The sequence below is a fragment of the Amia ocellicauda genome, chromosome 18 (genome assembly GCF_036373705.1).
Source record: "Amia ocellicauda isolate fAmiCal2 chromosome 18, fAmiCal2.hap1, whole genome shotgun sequence".
Classification (NCBI taxonomy): Eukaryota; Metazoa; Chordata; class Actinopteri; order Amiiformes; family Amiidae; genus Amia; species Amia ocellicauda.
This window is the reverse complement of record NC_089867.1, coordinates 15,463,562-15,483,597: the sequence shown is the minus strand read 5'-3', so window position 1 is coordinate 15,483,597 and position 20,036 is coordinate 15,463,562. Positions and strand designations below refer to the sequence as shown.

Here is a 20,036-nt window from a genome sequence, read left to right as displayed (position 1 = left end):
GCTTAAAAGATTACACGTTCACTGGCAAACATTCCTGTAAAAATACAAAAATAAATAAATAAGAAATAAAAAGGGACAGTTCTGTCATTATCACCCATGACACAATGTGGGAAAAATAAAAACTCCCGGCTGCAGGTCTGGTAAAGGTATTCTCATTGTGGTTTAAACCTGCGATTGTTTTGGACAGAACGATGCTCCCACTGCACCCTCTGCTCACCACCGCCTCTCTCTCCACTGGTGTGTTTCAGGTACATCCGATCGGAGCGCTCGGTCATCCTCATCAACTTCTGCCTGTCCATTATATCATCCAATGCCCTGATCCTGATCGGACAAACCCAGACCCGAAACAAGGTATGCCGAGCCCGTCCAGACCTCCCTGGTGCTGTGTAGGAACCTGTGCAGTACAGCGGTGGTGTATATTGTGTGTATCCAACGCTCTCTCTCCCTGTGTCTCTCAGAATGATCAGCTCAGTCGCGTGCCATGTGTGTTAACCTCTCTGCCCTCCCCCCCAGGTGGCATGCACACTGGTGGCTGCGTTCCTGCACTTCTTCTTCCTGTCGTCCTTCTGCTGGGTGCTGACCGAGGCATGGCAATCTTACATGGCCGTCACTGGCCGTCTGAGGAACCGGATCATCCGCAAGCGCTTCCTCTGTCTGGGCTGGGGTGAGTGTGTGTCTATCTCTCTCTCTGCTGTCTGTCTGTCTCTCTTCGTTTCCATGCTACACCTTCCCCCGGCGTCACTAGTCTGCTGACGAGAGCCGGGGTGAGACATCCAGCCACATGCCTCCCTTGTGTTCTGTCCTCCTTTCGGTCCTTTAAAAAGACATTCTGCAGTCCTTAACACAGCCCTCGCTCTCCCTCACTCCTCCCGTTGACCTTCCATTGCTTTCATCTCTTCTGTCCCTCACGTCTCCTCTCAGTCCTCTCTGACCATTCCTGCCCTGTTTTCCAGGTCTGCCCGCTCTGGTTGTTGCCGTCTCAGTGGGGTTCACCAAAGCCAAGGGTTACGGCACTGTCAACTAGTGAGTATGCACAAGTATAATAGAGAGTACAGCTTTTAAAGTTGTCTAGTATGAGTGCTGGCATTATGCTTTCATATCAGACATTTGAATTAAACCACACTTTACAGGAAATATATTTCATACACGTGGGAAAAGCTGATCAGTGATTATTTAAAGCAGCAGTGTGACTCTTCCATAGGGTCATGTCTTATTGAGGCATTACTTCGCTGGAGGTCTTTAAGTGAACAAGTGCAATAATCAATTCTAGACTGATGCTTCCTTGGACTGAACAATGAGCCAAACCTGGTCCATTAGCCAGGCTGCTCTCTGTGATCTCCCACTCACAACCTTACTCTTAAAACACCCTTACAGAACTATTAACATGTGCCAAAGCAACCTGTTTAGTAAGGAGGTCCAAATTAAGTCTGAGTGTTACAAGGAAGCTGAAGGATGAATTTGACATTACTGCCAGCATGCATAAATATGTGTAAGTTGTACCCAGCAGTTCGAACATGATTTATTTTTAACACTGCAGTGGAATTGATGTTTTACTGTTATTATGTGTGTGTGGAAGGTTTTTCCGCTTTCATTCATCTCTGTCTGTCTGTCTTTCCATCTGTGTCAGTGCTAGTCTGTCGTTTTTGAATGTGCCGTGTCTGCATCAGGTGTTGTGGTCTGTGTGTCCCTGTGTTTGCAGGAGTGTAGCCTCTTACCCTCTCCATTTGTCCGTCTGTCTGTTCTTCTGTCCCACAGTTGCTGGCTGTCTCTGGAGGGAGGTCTCCTCTATGCCTTCGTGGGACCGGCTGCTGCTGTTGTTCTGGTATTTCATTACAATTCAGCCCTGCTATCTTTTTCACCTGCACAACAACACCGTCTCTTATTTGGACACATTCGGGACAGATACATAGGCAGTTGCAACAGCTGGCAGATGTTAGCTTTTTCATATGTTTCAAAGCAAGCATCAGGTTAATGCACACGCAAGAACATTCCCTGCTTACAGATTACTACGTATGTTAAAATAATCATTTCTGTAGTGAATCAATACATACGTTAATTAATATATTCCTTCTATGCAGTTTAGGGAATGATATAACAGTTATATATGTGTTATTCTCCCTGATGCAGATACACTGATACTGTTCTTTTTGTGTCTGTTGTTTTTTAATGCCATTAATGGCGAATGCAGGTGTTTCACTGTGTCTGTTTCTGTCTTTTAACAGGTCAACATGGTTATTGGGATTCTGGTTTTTAACAAACTTGTATCCAAAGATGGGATTACGGATAAGAAACTCAAGGAGCGAGCAGGGTACGCCTTATACCAATACATACCATTCATTGGTGGACCCATAACCAGCCTGTCTACAGGGGGAGCCAGCTCCAGAGAGACCACCAGGATTAGACCTTAGAGTCGGGGGGGGGGGTCATGAGACCATGCTGAGGCAGAGCTGAGCGTGAGGGAGAGACTGAGACAAGGTTATAGCAGATATATACTGGGAGACAGTGAGGCAAGTTCAGAGAGAGCAATAGTTGGGTAACTGCAAAAAGCAGAGCTGTCTAGGGCTGGAGGGGAGTAGTTCGAGTGGGAGATGCGGGTGGGGCAGTGGAAGGGGTTTGTGTGGTGAAAAACCAGCCCTCAGGGCAAAACAAGTGGCATCTTCGAGTTAGTGGCGAAGATGAGGGACTGGCAGGTGGGCAGTGTAGGTACAGACAGGAGAGGATGGATGGGGATGGTTATATAGACAGGACAGATGCTACAACACAGGGATGGGGATTAAACTGGCACTGCAGGCTGTCAGAAGGCAAAGTGTCTAGAGCTCCTCATTTATTTATGGAGACATAGGATTCATTGCTGTTTTCATTATTATTATTGTATACACAACTTTAGAATATAATAATTATTTATGTCTGTTTAGTTGAAATAATCCAGTGTGGTGGCACTGAGTTCTATAGGAGGTGCCCTCAGGGAAGCTGTGTGGGGATTAATGTTACAGGAAGTAAGGGCAGGCCCCGAGGACGAGGGAAGACAGCTGGTTATTGATCCCGAACAGCCATGTCTGTGCTCACCCCATTGCATCTCTACTACATGGTTTTGTATTGCTATCATATGTGCTTCTCTACATTGCTGCAGCTTTCCTTTTGTAGATGTAGCTATTGCCTATTTATATTTATATATATATATTGATATATCCATTTCTATTATTATTTTAGTTTATGTTTATTTTATTGAAAGGGATTGTGGAAAGCCATGCCGGGAGACGGACAGTTATGTAAAGTCCAGAGCGTGACCTGGCTTACACCGGTGCATCCGATCAGTAGTGTCACCTCAGGAGATGCACTTGAGAGACATTAAATGTTCCTAACCATGTTCCACAGTGGAACTCTTATTAGGAATTTTAGTGCATTCCTAAGAGTATGTCAATTATATAAAGAATATGTCAGTAGTCATGTATTTCATGAGCCCCATCTTGATGTAATTGGGCTGCTAGGCAGTGTGACTCCCGGTCTCAGCCTGTAGCAGGGAGTCCCTGTGTGCCAGTCAGCCGTGGCAAGTTGAGGGCAGGGCCGTCATGGCATTGGAGGACTCTCCTGCAAACTGCAGAGACAGAGCACATCTCTTCGACCGCAGCAATTCCTGAGCCCGGACGGCACCGTCTCCCATCATGGGTTCCGTATCCCTTTGCAACCAGACTGGTCTCCACATTGGCATTTTTACTGCATCCAACTGCTCTTTAACCTAAAATATGTGATGCCTCTATGATTACCTTTCTGATCAATTCTATCTGTTGTCTGAAACATTGTGTTTGGATTCTGCAGCATCCCCTTACCACGTTCAGGACACTCACTCAGAACCGAACCCCTCAATTGGACCGATTCCCTGATTAAATCACTTTGCCCACAAAGTTACATTGACTTGGCCCTTCTGTCATCCCAGCCCCCTAAACAACAATAATAATCATAATAATAATACGTAAAATACAGTTTGGAGCAGGCTTGCATAGAGGGACAGTATAAAATATTGTTTTTAATCCAAAATATGCCAAGAACTGTCAATGTGAAGGGAGGACATTCATGGCTTGTAAATATACACTCCTCTAAAGTCTAAAGAGAGGAAAGAATAAAATAACTATATTTAAACACAACAGGAGCTAACTTACCTAAAAATATTCAGTTGATTCAAATGAATTCAGGCGTCCCCAAACCCCTTGAATTGTGGGACAGTGTTTTGTAAAGAAAACAGTAGCTGTGAATTACTTAGATATGCGTTTGAAATAACCGGCACTCTCAATACTGTCCATGCGCTTTTCAAAACCCACACGACTGACATCCACAGAGAGAAGCAATTCCAGTCTCTCGTCGTGGTCAGCTGCGCTGTGCCAGTTTCTGTGGCATGTCCTCAGTCGGGACCCCTGCCTAGTGCGTCCATGAAATCCAAGCGTCCTGCTGTCTGTGGTGCTTTCACATGCTTCTCCTTACCCCTGTGGGCCTGTGTGTGTGTTTTAATTGTGTGTGTGTGTTTGTACATATCACTGTAAATACTACAGAAGCACAGATGGAGTCAGCTTGGGAGCAAATAGACCTAGTTCATCGGGGACAGGAGGGGAGAGAAGCCAGGGCAGACAGGCAGTAGTCTGGTGAAACACTCCAGTTTCAGTCAGACAGACAGATCCACAGACCAAAGCTGTGCCATGCAGACGGTGCTGTAGGTCTGTAACACTGCAGATAACTGAAGATGGGATTTGCGTGGCAGAAGGTGACAGACTTGTCATCAGCATTGCCCTACATCACTGCGGTGCCACTGCAGTGATTTTGTGTTTGGTTCCAACAGTCTGCGTTCGATTTCCTGTGCAGAGTGACATTAAGTGCATCTGCAAGGGGAATAAAATGGTACATTCGTCAGTAGAGCAGCTGTACAGCTTGTCCCCTCTCCCTCGCTATGCCAGGGCCGAGGTCTAATGCAGCTCTTTGTTCTCCATTCTGGGTAATAGACTCAATAGACACAAAGTATTTAATTAAACTACTTAAACTGGGCTATTTCTAGACTGGTCCTTCTGGACAATCTAGACTTCAGTATTTAAAATTCAAGAAGCCCTTTTCTCCCCACTTGTTTATTTCCTCTGTACTCATATTCAGAGCTCTGTTAAGCACCAATACACCATTTCTGATTCAAAAATAAATCGCAGAATCCTGCCAACAGAGAAACTACCTCAAAATTGTATGTATACATTATATATACACATTAAAGTTTTAAAGGAATATGTTACTATTGACACTGTGAGGATAATATAGTCACTATTATTTAGAGCGATGTACAAGTAAAACATTATTGGCTTTGTAACATTTGCTGAAGTGAGACGAATTTGAAGTCAATTTATTGATTTGCTTTTGCTTTTAAAATTGAAAGGCCAGGTCATGTGTGTTGGAGTAAAAGTTGACAATGGACATATCTTATTTATTACCCAGAGCAGAGATGACATGGATAAATGTCTCTGCAAATTTGATTCTAGAGGTGTAGAAATACATATAGGCCTTCATTCATAGATATAGGCCTTCGACATTTGTTGCACTTCGTTGGATGATGGTATCTGTATAACAATCTCACACATACATTCAACTGGAGACCAGCTGCAGTGGTTTTGAAAGAGCTGGGGTTAGCAGCAAATGGTGACAAAGTCTATTTGGGTACTAAGCTGAATGGAAATCCTTCACATATTTCATAACTGCTGTATCTCTCTCTAGAAGCACACATGTACAATTTCAGAAACCACTTAGTGCAGAAAGAGATTGAGAATGGACGCAATTCTTCAACAGTTAATTGATTACTTTTTTTTTCTTCAAACTGTTGCTGCCTCCAGCAGTTGGTTTATTGGCCCAGTTGCCCCTCCATTGAAAAGAAAAGTGTGTAGCCTACATACATAAAAACAATGTTCTCTGTGACAATTTCCTAGCTGCAGGACTGTTCTGACTGGACTATTTGTTAATGGCGGTGGGAATGCAGTGGGGATCTCTCAGTGCTAGTCCGAGTGTAATAGGCTGTTAGTATTGCAGTAGTACAGCCCGGGGGCCACGGCACTGAGAAACCACAAGGACACGAGGCAGCTGTTCAGCAAAGACATTAAAAAAACAGAATTATGAAATCAAGCCTGGAAATAATGATCCCGGGTGCTTAAACTCTTAATTGAGAGAAGAAAATTAAGCAGTACTTACAATTTAAAGGGGCACTGCAATTAATGCTCCAAGACAGAAGAGGACTTCTGAAAGGGTGCTTCATTAAAGATAAAACAGTGGGTTCTCCTCACTGTAGATACAAACAAGCAAGATTTCCACTTTGCATTGTATATTTGACATTTTAATATATATTAGATAAGGGCCCAGCAGCATTACAATATCTATTTTTAAGATTATTAGATAATGAATCAGCCTTTTGCAGCATTGGTAAGCAACCCAGGAACTGTTTTCTGTCAGGTTTTGTAGGTCTCCTTGCATCCTTAGTTGCTGAATGATTTTAATTGGTTCAGATTTGCCAATCGCGGCTTTGGCAAACTAGATAAGAGCTTGTGCAGAATACCAGCCAGAGCCTAGTCCTTCAGGACCAGGTTGATCAACAGCAGAAAGAGGAGTACTCTTTCCAGACAGATGACCTGCCCAGACACTTGACATTATCTAGAAACAGACTAAATTAATCTTAACAGTTGTCATGGATTGTGTTCACTGCTGTGCTTGTTGTAGTGCTACTGTAGGAGTCACTTTTTACAGTGACTTTACAACTTACAATTTGCACAACCAAAGTAATAATTTGCCTTTCCGTGCTGTTGAATAGACATACAATGTGCATAATGTGATTATACACCGTGATACAAAGTATTGCCAAATGTAACAGCTGTGTATCATATTTTACACATTAATGCATTATGTATGTGTGTAATAACATGTAATTACATATGTAATAGCATAGTAGGTACAATTTAAATGCATTATGGAGAGTCATACTACTGCGTTCCATCACTGTGTAGAATAGGTTGGTTACATGACTTTGCTGCCATTCTGTTGGCAGAAGTTGGACATTTGTTCTTCATGCCAACGCTTTAGTAAATATATTACCCATTTCAATTACAGAAGCTGACTGACGCACCGCAGCATTCAGCAGTCCTTGAGTAAACACTCTTAGCTTTCAATGTAATGCCTCTGATACAGATTAGGTGTTGATTAAGTAATAAGGACATTATCAGGGACATTTGTATGTTTAAAAATAGACCGAGACAACATAATTTACTATTTTAATTTAGTGTGGCCTCTTGTACGTGACGTTAATACCAGACCACAGACAATGTTAGGAGACACCCTGCTTGGGCAGTGCAGCAATGTCAACACCCCTTGGGATGACTGGCACATTCAGTCTGAATCGTATCACTGACATGGTGTGAGCACCACCATCTGAGAAATAACCACTATGAGAAAAGGATCAAAGATGATTTTTTGAATCTGGAATGGCAGGACAGTCCAGGACAGCCTTATCCAAGAATGGATCCAGTTCCCACAACAACCAGCACTCCTCAGGGGCAAGTCCTCGGGAAGGGAATCGTGTTTGTGGCTTGGTCACTTCCCGTTATTTTGTGAATGTCTTATAGATGAGTTTATCTACTTTATGTATGCTACCAATGACACCTATACAGCAAATCGTACAGTACACTTTTAGTAGATAATAAGTAGATAATATTTACAGGAAAGTAAACACAAACTTTTAAATTATATCATTAAGACAACAATAAAACATACAAAGTCCTAAAGAATTGTCAAGACATTTTGGCGAATCACATTATGAATCAAACAATGCTTGGAAAACATCTGAATTACACAAAATATTTCTCATTATATCTGCAGTGTAGGTGTTTACATTACAGATTAATTACTCCAAGATTGTTCCTCTTTTTAGATCTCTAACACATTTATTAAATGCATTGAATTAATGTACTTTGAGAAAAAACGTTATAATTGAAATTATTTTGGTGTTAAATGTTCAGAGAAGACGCTGAGGAAACGAACAGAGACATTGAACAGTATCACGAGTGTTGGGTCTTCATTGTATTTAATGAGGCAGGCTAGAAAAACTAATGGAGGTAACTAATTTAGTACAATAGGGTTTATTGGAACGAGTGCAGACCTCTTTGTTATGCTTGGAACATATTAGAGTATTTTATCAAAAAGACCTCAACTACAAAAGAGTCATTTAAACAATGTACCAAAATAGTGAAAACAATGAGCTTATAATTAAAAATTGAAAAATAAAAATAAATCAATAAAATCAGCTAACTTTATTTTAATTTTTTGTTTTGTTTTTCATTTTTAACGCAGCTGACATTTTAAATTCTCCCTCTGAATTGACCCCTGCTAATTGAACTTGAGTATTCAAACAAACAAAATCAAACAGAAATATATATAGCAAACAAAATCCAGGATAAATACAATTATCTGTCCAGCGATCCCTTCTGTAGATAACTCAGCTCCCCAGGGCAGTTCTGCAGCCTGACCCGGTTTCAGTCCGACCGGTCTCTGACCAGAGCAATAGCTTGTCCACCAGTTCCTGTGCTGGCAGCCCACCCTCCCGTGGTTCTCCACATGGGCGTGCGATTAAATATGAGCTCAGATCGATACACCACTGCTCCCCAAAGCAATGCAATGCCTGCCTCCTGCTAGTCCACCTTACCTCCAACCCCCCGCCTCCCTCGCACTGCCACACCCTGCCCCCACTCCGCCAGCTCCCCTCCGTGTCCCGCCCCCCACCCTGAATGAGGACCCTCTGTAGGAAAGGGGATACTGCAGCCGCTGTGTTTCGTGGCTGGCTCTGTGTGTTTCAGTGTGTTGATTTGAATTGCAGTCAGATGACAGTGCCTCTGTACAGTATGACGCTCAAATGTGCCAAGTGCGGAGTTATCTCGTCGGCTGACGTTTCCACCACAGCCACCAGTAATGCCATGTTAGTCCCGCTAATTATTTCAAAACTGTTTTTCTGATTATTTTAACTTTTTTTTTTTTTTTTTTTTTGAATAACTTTCTTTGTCTTTTTTTCTTCTTCACTTTTTTGGTAATTTTTTAATAATATTATTATTACTTTTCCCCTTTCATTTTTAATCTCTGTTTGATTTGATTTGATTCCCCCCCCCCCCCACACACTCCCGTTGTGCTTCTCTGCAAGGCTTTAAGTACCAGTAGGAAGTATCAACATTGCAAAAGTGGATACTGTTCAAGCTGTCCCTGTATGACACTACAGCTAAATGGCTGTGAAATAAATAAATAATGAAGGGGCTTCATCATCTGCTGAAGACCTTTTTGAATGTTATAGCCCTTTCTGTGGCAGCCTACCTGCAGGGCTGGTCATACAGGGCCTACAGGGTTGAACATATCCTTTTGGTTTGTTTTGGATTGAGGATGTTTGTACAGGAAAGCTGATTGAGTTTGCATGCTTCTTGCATTCCTGTGTGAGTCCCCTGGTAGGGAGCAGTGCTGCGCTGGGGTCCACGGGGGGTCCAGGACTGTGCAGAGGGGTCATAGCATATCATAGCAAAGCAGAGAGGGCAGTCTTTCCCTCAGCTGTGCCATTATGGGCAGGGCACTGGTCTTGTCTGTAGGCAAGGAGTGAAACAAATCACTGTGGGGACACATCCATGTTTGAGAGCTAGTGTCAATGCAAATGTATACCCTGTAGAGGCCGGTCCATGGTGTTAAGATGAGGCACAGGTGGCAGTGCATAGCTGTAGAGGAGAAGGGTCCCTTGGGCTCTCATGGCTATTCAAGGACAGACTAGAAGAGTGACAGATGGGCATTCAGTCTCTGGATGCCATACACATCCTGTATACTGTTATCGTTTCCATGAGAATTCAGAAGAGGACATTCTGAAATTACAGATTTCAGTTATTCAACTAGCCAAATGTCACCTGATCAAAAAACACCTACCTCTTCCCTTCCGCTGCAAAGTACAATTAACGTACACTTAAAAATCAATACCTCAGTATTATAAAGCACATTTCAATCCTCACTCCTCTCAGAAACCAAGACTAGAAGGAGATTTTTGTTTTACTCCAACTCTTGTGGGTCTAAACTTAGCTCTGAGGGTCAAGAGCTCACCGCTGATAGAGCTGTGTATGAACTATACATAGAGATTTCTCCATCATGTTCCTTTTTGTTGTTGTTTTCCAGTATTCGTCTTATGCCCCCACTTTAAATTGCGTATCCAAATGGAAAACCTATACCTGTTCCTATATGTGTTAGAGTGGATTCATACAGTGCCCAAAATAGCGGATTTATATTTTCTCTGGCCTCAGTGTTGTATCAACATTGTATCAAACTGGCTATTGTATTGGCCAAACAAGTTCTACATACTCACCGTAGGTTTTAGACGGGCAGCGCTGATGGTACGCTCTGAGGTGCCCCTTTACTGTGGTACATGCAGAGGTACTTCATCTGCAGAGCAGTGTGTGCCAAGGCCACCCATGCCTTTCTGGACAGTGCGGTCGGGAGCAGGCTGTACCCACTGAGGGACACAGCTTGAACATGTGCACTCCTGATAATCAGATTTGCCTTTGGCTCCTGCTTTCTCACTGTCCCTGCCTGTCCTGGGCTGGAGAAGACTCTCAGACCTACTGTGTAACACACACAATCTGGCCGCGGGTACATTGTGGTTGTCTAAACTCCGCTGTGCAAGAGCCTCTGCTTCTCCTCAAATCAATGGGACCAGTTTCCCATTGGTGCTCTGACCTGGGAATGCTGGCGAGCTCCTTTGCTGCAGCTTCCACATTTCTGCTGCCATTATAAAAACCCAGAAGAACAATGGCCAGACACATTCTGTTTTATTAGATCCATAAATTCTTTGATTTAGTAACGGAAACGACGCGTGGTCTCTGATAGTGAATAGAGGACCTTTAAGAGGAAATATTTAACTATCATTCACCTGTCACCGCCACGGTTTACTACTCGGGGCCAAAGACAGTGTGAAATTAAACGCTGGAGACTGCAGCGGATAACGAGGGCCAGCCATGCGGGAGCGGTAATTGTTGAAATGTCTCCGGTATTAGGAAGCTAATGCCCTATATAAGAGTTCAGTCTGGATGTGGATGAGAATGGATATCTGTTCTCTTCAAACACTGTCGCCACCCTCGTCCTCAGGTCTCTCTCTGCTCATATTGTGCAGCGATGAGAGGAGACTATGTGGCCAAGAGGAGACCCAGTAAATTACTTTTATAGTCTAATTTTCCAGGTTTTTATGGTCTAATGATTCATAAAAACTGATATCAAGATAATTAAACAATGCAGTTACCAGTGCAGGAGCCGTTAACTCCCTGCCGGTGATGTCACAATTGCACTGCACTGCAGCCGCCACAAAAAATATATCAAAATAAATCAATTAGAGGGGTTTTAATTCACTTTGAGTCAGATTTGTTTTCTGTTTATTAAAAAGTGAAATTCACATTGTGTGCATCAATAAAAAGAAAAGGCTCTTCTATCAAAGCCCACTAAATAGCATATGCACGATTTATTCCAGTCATAAAGCTGTCCATCAGTCCTTAGAAGATTTGCAGGCCACAGTGCACGGGAAGGGGAGGCCATTCATTAGTGATCAGAGAGCAGTTGTCCAGCGTGGATAGGTAGGCGATAGAAAAAATGCTGTACATCTCCAGTTTATACACAAACATAGTTTCGATTCTAGACTGATAGACGAGTTTGGGAGTTTACAGAACAACCAGTAATTAACAAATCTGTATATTTGGAAAATAAATAAATAGCTCGGAATCCAGCACTGATTAAATGTTTTCATTTGGTGAACATCATTTTCTTCAAAGTAGTTTCCCCACATGATAGTGCCCACTTGATGTAAATACAAACACATGGTGGTGACCAAATCCCAGCCCACATGCACTGAACATTTTTTGGAAAGATTATATGCTTATACTCAACAATTTTATGCTTAGTAATGCAGTGTTTGGCATGCATTTTAGTAATAATGCCTTCCCCGAACAATTTGTTTATTAATTTATTCTTCATAATTGCTGGAATGGAAAGTAACCTAAAATACCCCCCTGCCCCTCCCTTGTTAATATATAATTAATGGAATAATTCAGATTAATGACATTACTGATTGGGCTATTGCCAACACTCTGCTGGTAAATTATTATAATAAATCCGACAAGGTCTGTGATCGTTGCCCGTCCCGTTTACAAGTGTAGCTGTTTTTCGTATCCAGTGATATTAAGCTCAGATTGATTATGCTCTCTGCTGTTAAAAGGACAGCTTCCTATCTGATTCCTGTCAGCAGCAAAATTATGTGTATTCGTCTATACAGCTCATAAAGAAGTCATCTGTCCTTTTTTTAACATCAAAATGGCGTGACACGCCTAAAGTTCAGACGAAGGCAGAGGTCTTTGCTGTTACACTGTGAGGTCCAAGCCAGTGGAAAAACACTAAATTCAATTGAAACCAGTTACTCTCGTTTTATTGTCATGTTGGCTTCGGTTGGTGAAACAGCACAGGCCATTATGTGCATTTGATTTTTTTTTGGGGGGGGGGGGTTTGTTTTAATAATTTTACCTCTCGTGTTATTGGTTCAGATCGGTCTCAAATTAGATCAGGTTTAGTGCTGTCCGGTCATCTCCCAGTGGGCACCAGTCAACATTACAAAACTACAATCCAATTTGTTCAAATCTAATACAGGGTCAAAGGGCACTGAGAGAGCAGAGTCTTTCGAGTCGGAGTTGCACTTAGCAGCCACATTGAAGATCCGTCCAATTTCAAAGTGCCGCACATGATACACTCAAAACAGTGCAAAAGAACAATCAAAAAATAATACTTACATTTACAAACAACTGATTGTGCTCTTGTTGTGTAAAGCACAGATCAGTTTAACCTTCACAACCCTCTCTTTAACGCAGTGCTTTTTGATAGCTGTGCGGTTTGAGTGGAGGCTATTAAACGCTTGTTAAAATAATACCTCATAGTTCACCATCGTAAAAAATCTGTCCTTTCGGGATTAGTAAACCGTGCCTCGCCGTTTGCAGTAATTTATTGTCGCTGTAAATGTAATAGATTTCATTTTGTCCAACCACCCTCTGTGCCTGGTCTCCCTTGTAAAACAGATTTTAATCTCAACCTGACTGACTGGATAATTAGCTTCTAAATAAACCATATTTCCTTCAGCATTTATAATGCAGAATCTGCAATTAATTTTTAAATTTGAGGAATTGTCAGCTTTGGGGTAGTTGAGTAAATATTCAGGCAGGAGGCTTGCAATTCATCGCAGTTCATGCTTATAGGACTTTGATCGGATTCAAGCTGAAGTCAGGTATCCCCAGCAGAATGACATCACAGATTGCACAATTTTCATAAACCCAAAGTTGACTGGAAAAAAAAGGAAAACCTGCAAAAATATATCTTCTTGTTTTGTTTTTGTTTTCTACTATAGAGGAAATCACGAGTGGGGTTACAAATTCTTAAGATTCATTCTGTATTGTTTAATGGGTACTAAATTAAGTGTGTCTGAGAGCTAGGAGAGAACTGAATAGAAAACTCAACAATAGGGGGAGGATTTAGTTTGAATTTAAAATGTCAGTATGGAAGTAGGTTGGCATTAAATGAGAAGTGAACTAGGAAGGATGAATTAAATTAAAGAAGAGCTTGTGTTCTTAAAGCAGTTTCAAAGTATACTAAGGAAGAGGTTTTGATCAGAAATACAAGAGTGCAAAGTGATTAGGATCTGGTGGAGCATAATCGCGGGCTGAGGACTAACAGAATAGAGAGGTCAGCCAGAAAGAAAAGTCTGTTGTCGGGCTTTTGCACACGATCAGTGCTGAGCATCCCCACTGTCCCGAGAGAGAGAGAGAGAGAGAGAGAGAGAGAGAGAGAGAGAGAGGCTGCATCTGAGGGCTGTCCTGTAGAATTATCCTGTCTCACAGAAGAAACCCCCAACAATCATTGCTCTGTCTTCACCTTTCTGTTGGCTTTTTGTTTTCTCACACCTCTGCTGCATCTCTGAGCTCTTCTTTTGATGTCGCTGTTGTTATTATTTGTTTTTGTTTGATTTTGTTTCTGTGTGTTTAAAAGTTGAAGCAAAAAGGGCAATCCTACACAATGTGGCATTAGTAGTAGTCTTAGTTGGCTTTTGGCCTGTTTATTGTTATAATAAGCACCTTCTTATAAATAGTACCATATCAATTTAGCTTCAGATTAGCCGTATAAGTGTCAATTTCTTAATTAACTTCTGAGACTTAATGTGTTATGTATATATCAAAATTACATTGATTAAATTAATATCCACGTATTTTATTCCCATATCAGTGTAATATTGAACAATGTATTCAATTATTGATTAATTTGGACTGTGACTGAATTTTCCTTAAGAGGAGAGAGAAACATTATTTGCCTTCTAACTTGTCCTGTTTCTCACAGAGGCAATTGTTTTTTTAGTGCCCCGCCCTCCCCCTGCTGTAATTGCAGATGTATGCCAGCTTGCATTACAAAGCTGGAAGACTGCCACACTAAAGTGCTCCCCCCGAGCCCCTGCGCATGTGTCCTGGGTAGAGAGGAGTGTAGCCTTGCCCTGCTTGAGTTGTTGCCCTGGCGCTGTGTTGCCCAGCCTGACCGAGCTGCACTTCCCTGTCTGTCCTGCAGGGCATCGCTGTGGAGCTCCTGTGTGGTTCTGCCCCTGCTGGCTCTGACCTGGATGTCAGCAGTCCTTGCCATCACCGACCGCCGCTCCGCCCTCTTCCAGATCCTCTTCGCCGTGTTCGACTCCCTGGAGGGCTTTGTCATCGTAATGGTGCACTGCATTCTGCGGAGAGAGGTACGCTCCCTGAACAGAGATCTACTGCACAGATACAGAGAGAGAGATACGGTATGTGTTCTGTGGCTGTACGGCGTGTAATGCCATCATTTGTGGTATAGGTGCAGGATGCTGTGAAATGCCGAGCGGTGGACCGTCAGGAGGAGGGCAACGGAGACTCCGGGGGATCTTTCCAGAATGGACATGCTCAGCTCATGGTAGGACAGGACTTCAGCTGGATTAGAGGATAAGCAGGGAGTGGGGTGGCAGCAGAGCCACAATCCTGGGTGGGTGACAACTATTATAGGGTCGATGTCTGCTGGTTTTACTGGAAGGAGTGAAAGTGAAGTATCATAAATTGAAATAAATGTATAGGATGGCTATTTAGGCAACAGTACTAAGAAATCTTCATTGTTTTATCTTCACAGACGGATTTTGAAAAAGACGTAGACATGGCTTGCAGATCAGGTGAGTTTCTCATCATTTCCATATGGCCTCTGTTTTATCGTTTTTTATCCCATACACGTCTCAGCCCTTTGCATTTCTGCACTTTGACCTCGTTCTACAGTTACCCCAGACAAAGCACACGTCTCAGACATTTCATCCTTCAGAATCAGCTTCCATTGAAAGTATCTATCTACTTTTTCACTGGTACAAAGATTGGAAGCCAAAACTCTATATAGGGTATAAATAGATTATGTTACAATGTGCTCTATTAATATTACAAGGACTGAAGGGTGAGAGTTACCCAGGAACTATGATATATGCTCTACATATGACATTGAGAGATTACTGGGACACAGGTTTATTTCATTAAATTGCTCACATCCTCTAATAAGTGATTTGGTATCTTTCAAAATTAGATATTAGATTAGTATCTTAGTCTTGATAACAGAAACATATTGAAAACAAACACAGCCATGTCTGTTGGCCACTGTGAAAATGTGTCTATGGTTTTAACAAGAACAAAGTAGAACAGCACATTATCCCAGAAAAAATGTATTTTTCCCTGACTCATTGATAACCCCCCACCCTCCCCCAAAGTACCTTCTTGAAAACTATTCAGTTCATCATTGATTTAAATTCAGTGATAGTATCTGAAGCAGTGGAAAGACAAACAGATCTATAATTGGGCTCACAGAACTAAACTTCTACTGTGGTCAGTTACCTAAGTGGCTCTTCCCACTGTTTCAAGAAGTTAACAGACCCTTTGAGAATCTCAGCCAGAAGTCCACTGCTGAGAGCTACAATGCTGTTGTCCTGCAGTGTTGTGGCCCTCAGCGGTCAGTATGGCTGAGTGGTCCTGACCCCTGACCCCTGACCCCTTACTGGGTGTCTCACTCTTACCAGTTCTAAACAAGGACATCCTCTCATGCCGGTCGAACTCCATCCTAGGCACCCTCAAGCGCTCGTCACTGCAGGGAGACGAGAAGATGGCGCCCCAACAGCTCACCCTGCAGAAGGGCTCCAACTTCAACACGCTGCCAGCCAGCATGACCAAACTTCACCTGCAGAACGTGGCGGACTATGCCAGCCACACCCTGACGCTGAAGAGGGACAAGAGTGGTGGTGGGGAGCTGCCCAGCAGTAAATCCATCTACATCTGTGATGGAGAGCTGTTCAAGCAGCTGGACGCTGATCTGACCCGCACACAGAGCGAAAGCAGCGCCCCCGATGGCAGCAGCTACGTGTTGCTGCCCAACAACACCTCCACCCTGCGTGCCAAGCCCAAGGACGACCAGGCCAAGTACAACATCAGCATCGAGCAGCTGCCCCAGACCCGACTCATCCACCTCACCACCCCAGCAGGAGAGCCAGTTCCTGGATTCAGTCTGAAGACCCTGCCTGCGGACCGGGTCAGCGTGTCCTGCTCCGAGAGGGACTCCCCTGTCCAGAACCTGCAAAACGTCTCTAGTGAATCACAGATGACCAACAGCCTGTGCGATGCCGGGGATTCAGGGAACTCAGGCATGATGTCCAAGAGCGAGACTGTCTCTACACTGTCCATGAGCTCTCTAGAGGTAAGGCCTCATCCTCATCTCCATCCTCACTAGTGTTACTTCTTTGAAAACTAACTGAATGTTGGTGACATGTTTGAGATGTGTTTTCTCTCCACCAATAAGGTGTTAAGAACGACTCTGGAGAGCTCTGGAGAGGAAATCTCTTGTATGTGGGCTTTTGTCACATGTAGTGCAGCAGCTACTTTTCAACAGATGCCACAGTGATGCTGTAGCACCCCCCGCAAAATGCATTTCTTACAGTATTGACATGAAGAGGCGGTGAGGCCTATATGGATACTTCAAACGCAAACAAAATGATCTAGTGGGTGGTGGGAGCTATTACAAAGTTCTGCCTCTCTTATGTGAGAACTTTCTGTGAGCATGTTGCACAAGATCTTGTTAAGAGAAGCAGCACAGGCAGCTCGATGACTCATGACAAGACAACATCCTCGTTCCCATTAAGAAAACTGACGCAGATGTGAAAACATTACAGTAAAAGCATTGGATGAGAGAACACTGTGTGCAGCATAGAATTACATTTACTTAACATGTACAAGTAAATATTAAGTTTGATTGCAAACAATTAGTGAAGTCTAGTCTTATATCAGTGCATAGGAGAGACAGCCACAGGAATGGGTTCTGTAGGATTTTCTTTGTGTTCCTGTAGCAGAAAATTCAAGTTGTAATAAGCCCTGTCTCCCAGGTAATATTAATATTGGCGTTCACTTGTGGATGCCAGCATCATTACCCATTAAAAGCCTATAGAAAGAGTGACAGCATTGGTTAAAGAGTAGAGTTGGAATCTGTCAGCATGCCACAGTTACTTCCAGTTTATTACCAAACATTTATTACATATTCATACCCATAGCCACTCCATAACATGTGCTTAAGGTTCAGACACTGGTTAAAAAGCAAATTAAAAACACATCACTTGAAACCTAAAAATACCCTGCCTCCTCACACACCCCTTTCCCCATTTCAGGTTTCAGTGGGCTTCTGTTGTGCATTGTGTTCTGAGACAGGTTCACACAGCACACACAAGGTAGATATATTAATTCAAGCAGATGGCAGTGGGGATTATGGAAGAGGGGCAGGTTTTCAGACCATAAGAGCGTGTTTAATTACTCCCAATTACAGGCATTAAAATTAGGCTCGAGACGCGTTTCCTTGTGCTCGCAATGATTTGCACGTCAGAGTGATTCACGTAAGTCAAAGCCCTAGTGGAGGATGACACCAGACTCGTGATAATTAAGAACATCCATCTGATTTATTATTTATTGTTCATTATTCGCTGCATTTCTGAACCGCCACTCCCGTTTCGAGAGTGGCCCATTTGTATGAGCGCAGGACAGAGATTATAGCTACAAGATTCAATCTGAAAACAAATGAAGGCTGTCTAGCTCTCCCTTTGCCTTTGTTTTCATGGTGACCAGAGTGCCTGGAACCATTTTCCAGGAAGACTTTGTGTAGTCAAGGCCAGCTGATTTGGTTTAATGTTCTATAATTTAGTATCTCCACTTTGGGATTTAAAATCCTTATGTTTATTCATTATATATCTCCTGACATTCCTGGAAGAAATAAAAGAGATAGCCGAGTGCATTTCCATTCAAGTGAAATCTCCTCAAGCATGACAGCGACAGAGTGATGGACCGAAGCACATCACTGATATGATGCAAACTGTTTCTCTCTGGCTTTTATAGATTCACTGATTGCAGACTTCAATTTTTGAAGGATTTTAGAATAATATTATTTTAGGCCCCACACGATTAATATTTAAAGCGACTCTTTTTCTTGAGAAGTCACCACACTCTTTGACAAGGGATGTATAATCCCCTTATTCTGAAGTGGGATGTCAATGTCGGTATTGGTTAAATTAACTCTCCAGCCCCTTCTGCCGTCCTCATTTGTTCATGATGTGACTGAGCTGTGATGCAGGCCTAGGCATCGCTGAAGGATGTGTCTGTAGAAACCCCTGGCGACGGTTATCTATATCAATGCTACGCCGACTATACTGCCAGCGATTGCCACAAAGAGCAATGTCTGTCATCCGCAGACAGACCGCTCTCAGAGCACAGCACCGTCTCATTAGGAATATTGATCGATTGATAGCTGGAGTCTGGAGGCAGCACACCAGCGATTCTAATTTTAGGTGTGAAATATGACGAGGAGATTGTGCACTGCATTGGTAACAAAAAATAAAAAATCGAATTAAGCAGTTTTAATCTTTTATGTTCATTACAGCCATGCATTTTTCATGAGATAATGATCATTCTAGGTGGCGAGGGAGTCCGGCTACAGCCTGCAATGAGACTAAATGAATTGGCAGGCGGGGAGGGACCGGGAGGCAGCAGGGCAGTGAGGGATGGAGGATAGGGCTGGGACACTGGGAGGCAGGGCGGTGAGCGATGGAGGATGGGTCTGAGAGAGACAAGGGCATTGTGGGAGAGATAGTTAAAGCTTAGGGACTGGGATGGATGTGGCATACGACAGGGATGAGAGCCGAGGGACGTGAAATAAAGGAGGCTAACAAACAAGGCAGGTTTGCTGTGATGTAAGTCAGATGCAGTGTTAGATTTAATGGAACACATTTGTGTCCATGCTGAAAATCCCACATGGTAGTCCCTAAGGAATGTGGGAGTCTCCTTCTTTCTTCTCCCGCTGCAGTTCTGCCTTGAAAAAATTAAGTTCGACTAACTTTCATCTCCCAGCCTGTAGTTCACAAACCCTGACAACTGTGGAAGCTGCTGTCTCCCAGTTAAAGTCTATAGGGAGGGTCTGACTGGTTTCCAGTAAAGGTCACAGCCCAGAGATAACACTACCAGTAAACACAGTAGAGTAACAGAAATTCACTGTTGTTTTTCGGATCAATGTTACTCTGCTACTCCACCATCCTTGGAAATTACTTTTAATTAAGAAATGATTAACAGTATAGTGTACTTATAGAAATGTATATATATTCACACAGATTTGTACTGTTGTTATTATACTTGCTGAAATATTGAATTCTCTAGACCCTTAAACCTGTAGATTACAGGTGGAACATCTGGCATGATTTTAATTGTATAAGAGCAAAGACAGCCAGGCACTTTAAGGGCAATTGAGGTAAGCTTCCCATTAGATAATCTGAGCAGTTCAATCAAGTCTCTTCATCAAACAATCCATCTGAGATCTCCTTCCTGACCCTGGAGATTCGCTTTCATGAGCTTTATTAAGTGTTCATCTTATCAGGG

The 20,036-nt window shown here is 42.8% G+C and overlaps 1 protein-coding gene across 2 annotated transcripts in view; it reads left to right on the top strand.

Annotated features, from left to right (window-relative positions):
- Positions 1–20,036, top strand: part of adgrb1a (adhesion G protein-coupled receptor B1a) — a 46,434-nt gene that overhangs the window by 20,991 nt on the left and 5,407 nt on the right. Inside the window, exons 9-18 of one of the 2 annotated variants that reach the window (XM_066691028.1) lie at positions 249–351; positions 514–664; positions 954–1,023; positions 1,756–1,822; positions 2,223–2,308; positions 8,876–8,974; positions 14,656–14,827; positions 14,929–15,024; positions 15,235–15,274; positions 16,202–16,827. In XM_066691028.1, coding sequence (XP_066547125.1) covers positions 249–351; positions 514–664; positions 954–1,023; positions 1,756–1,822; positions 2,223–2,308; positions 8,876–8,974; positions 14,656–14,827; positions 14,929–15,024; positions 15,235–15,274; positions 16,202–16,827 — 1,510 coding nt within the window. The remainder of the gene's footprint in view (positions 1–248; positions 352–513; positions 665–953; positions 1,024–1,755; positions 1,823–2,222; positions 2,309–8,875; positions 8,975–14,655; positions 14,828–14,928; positions 15,025–15,234; positions 15,275–16,201; positions 16,828–20,036) is intronic. The other variant, XM_066691029.1, reaches the window with a different exon arrangement.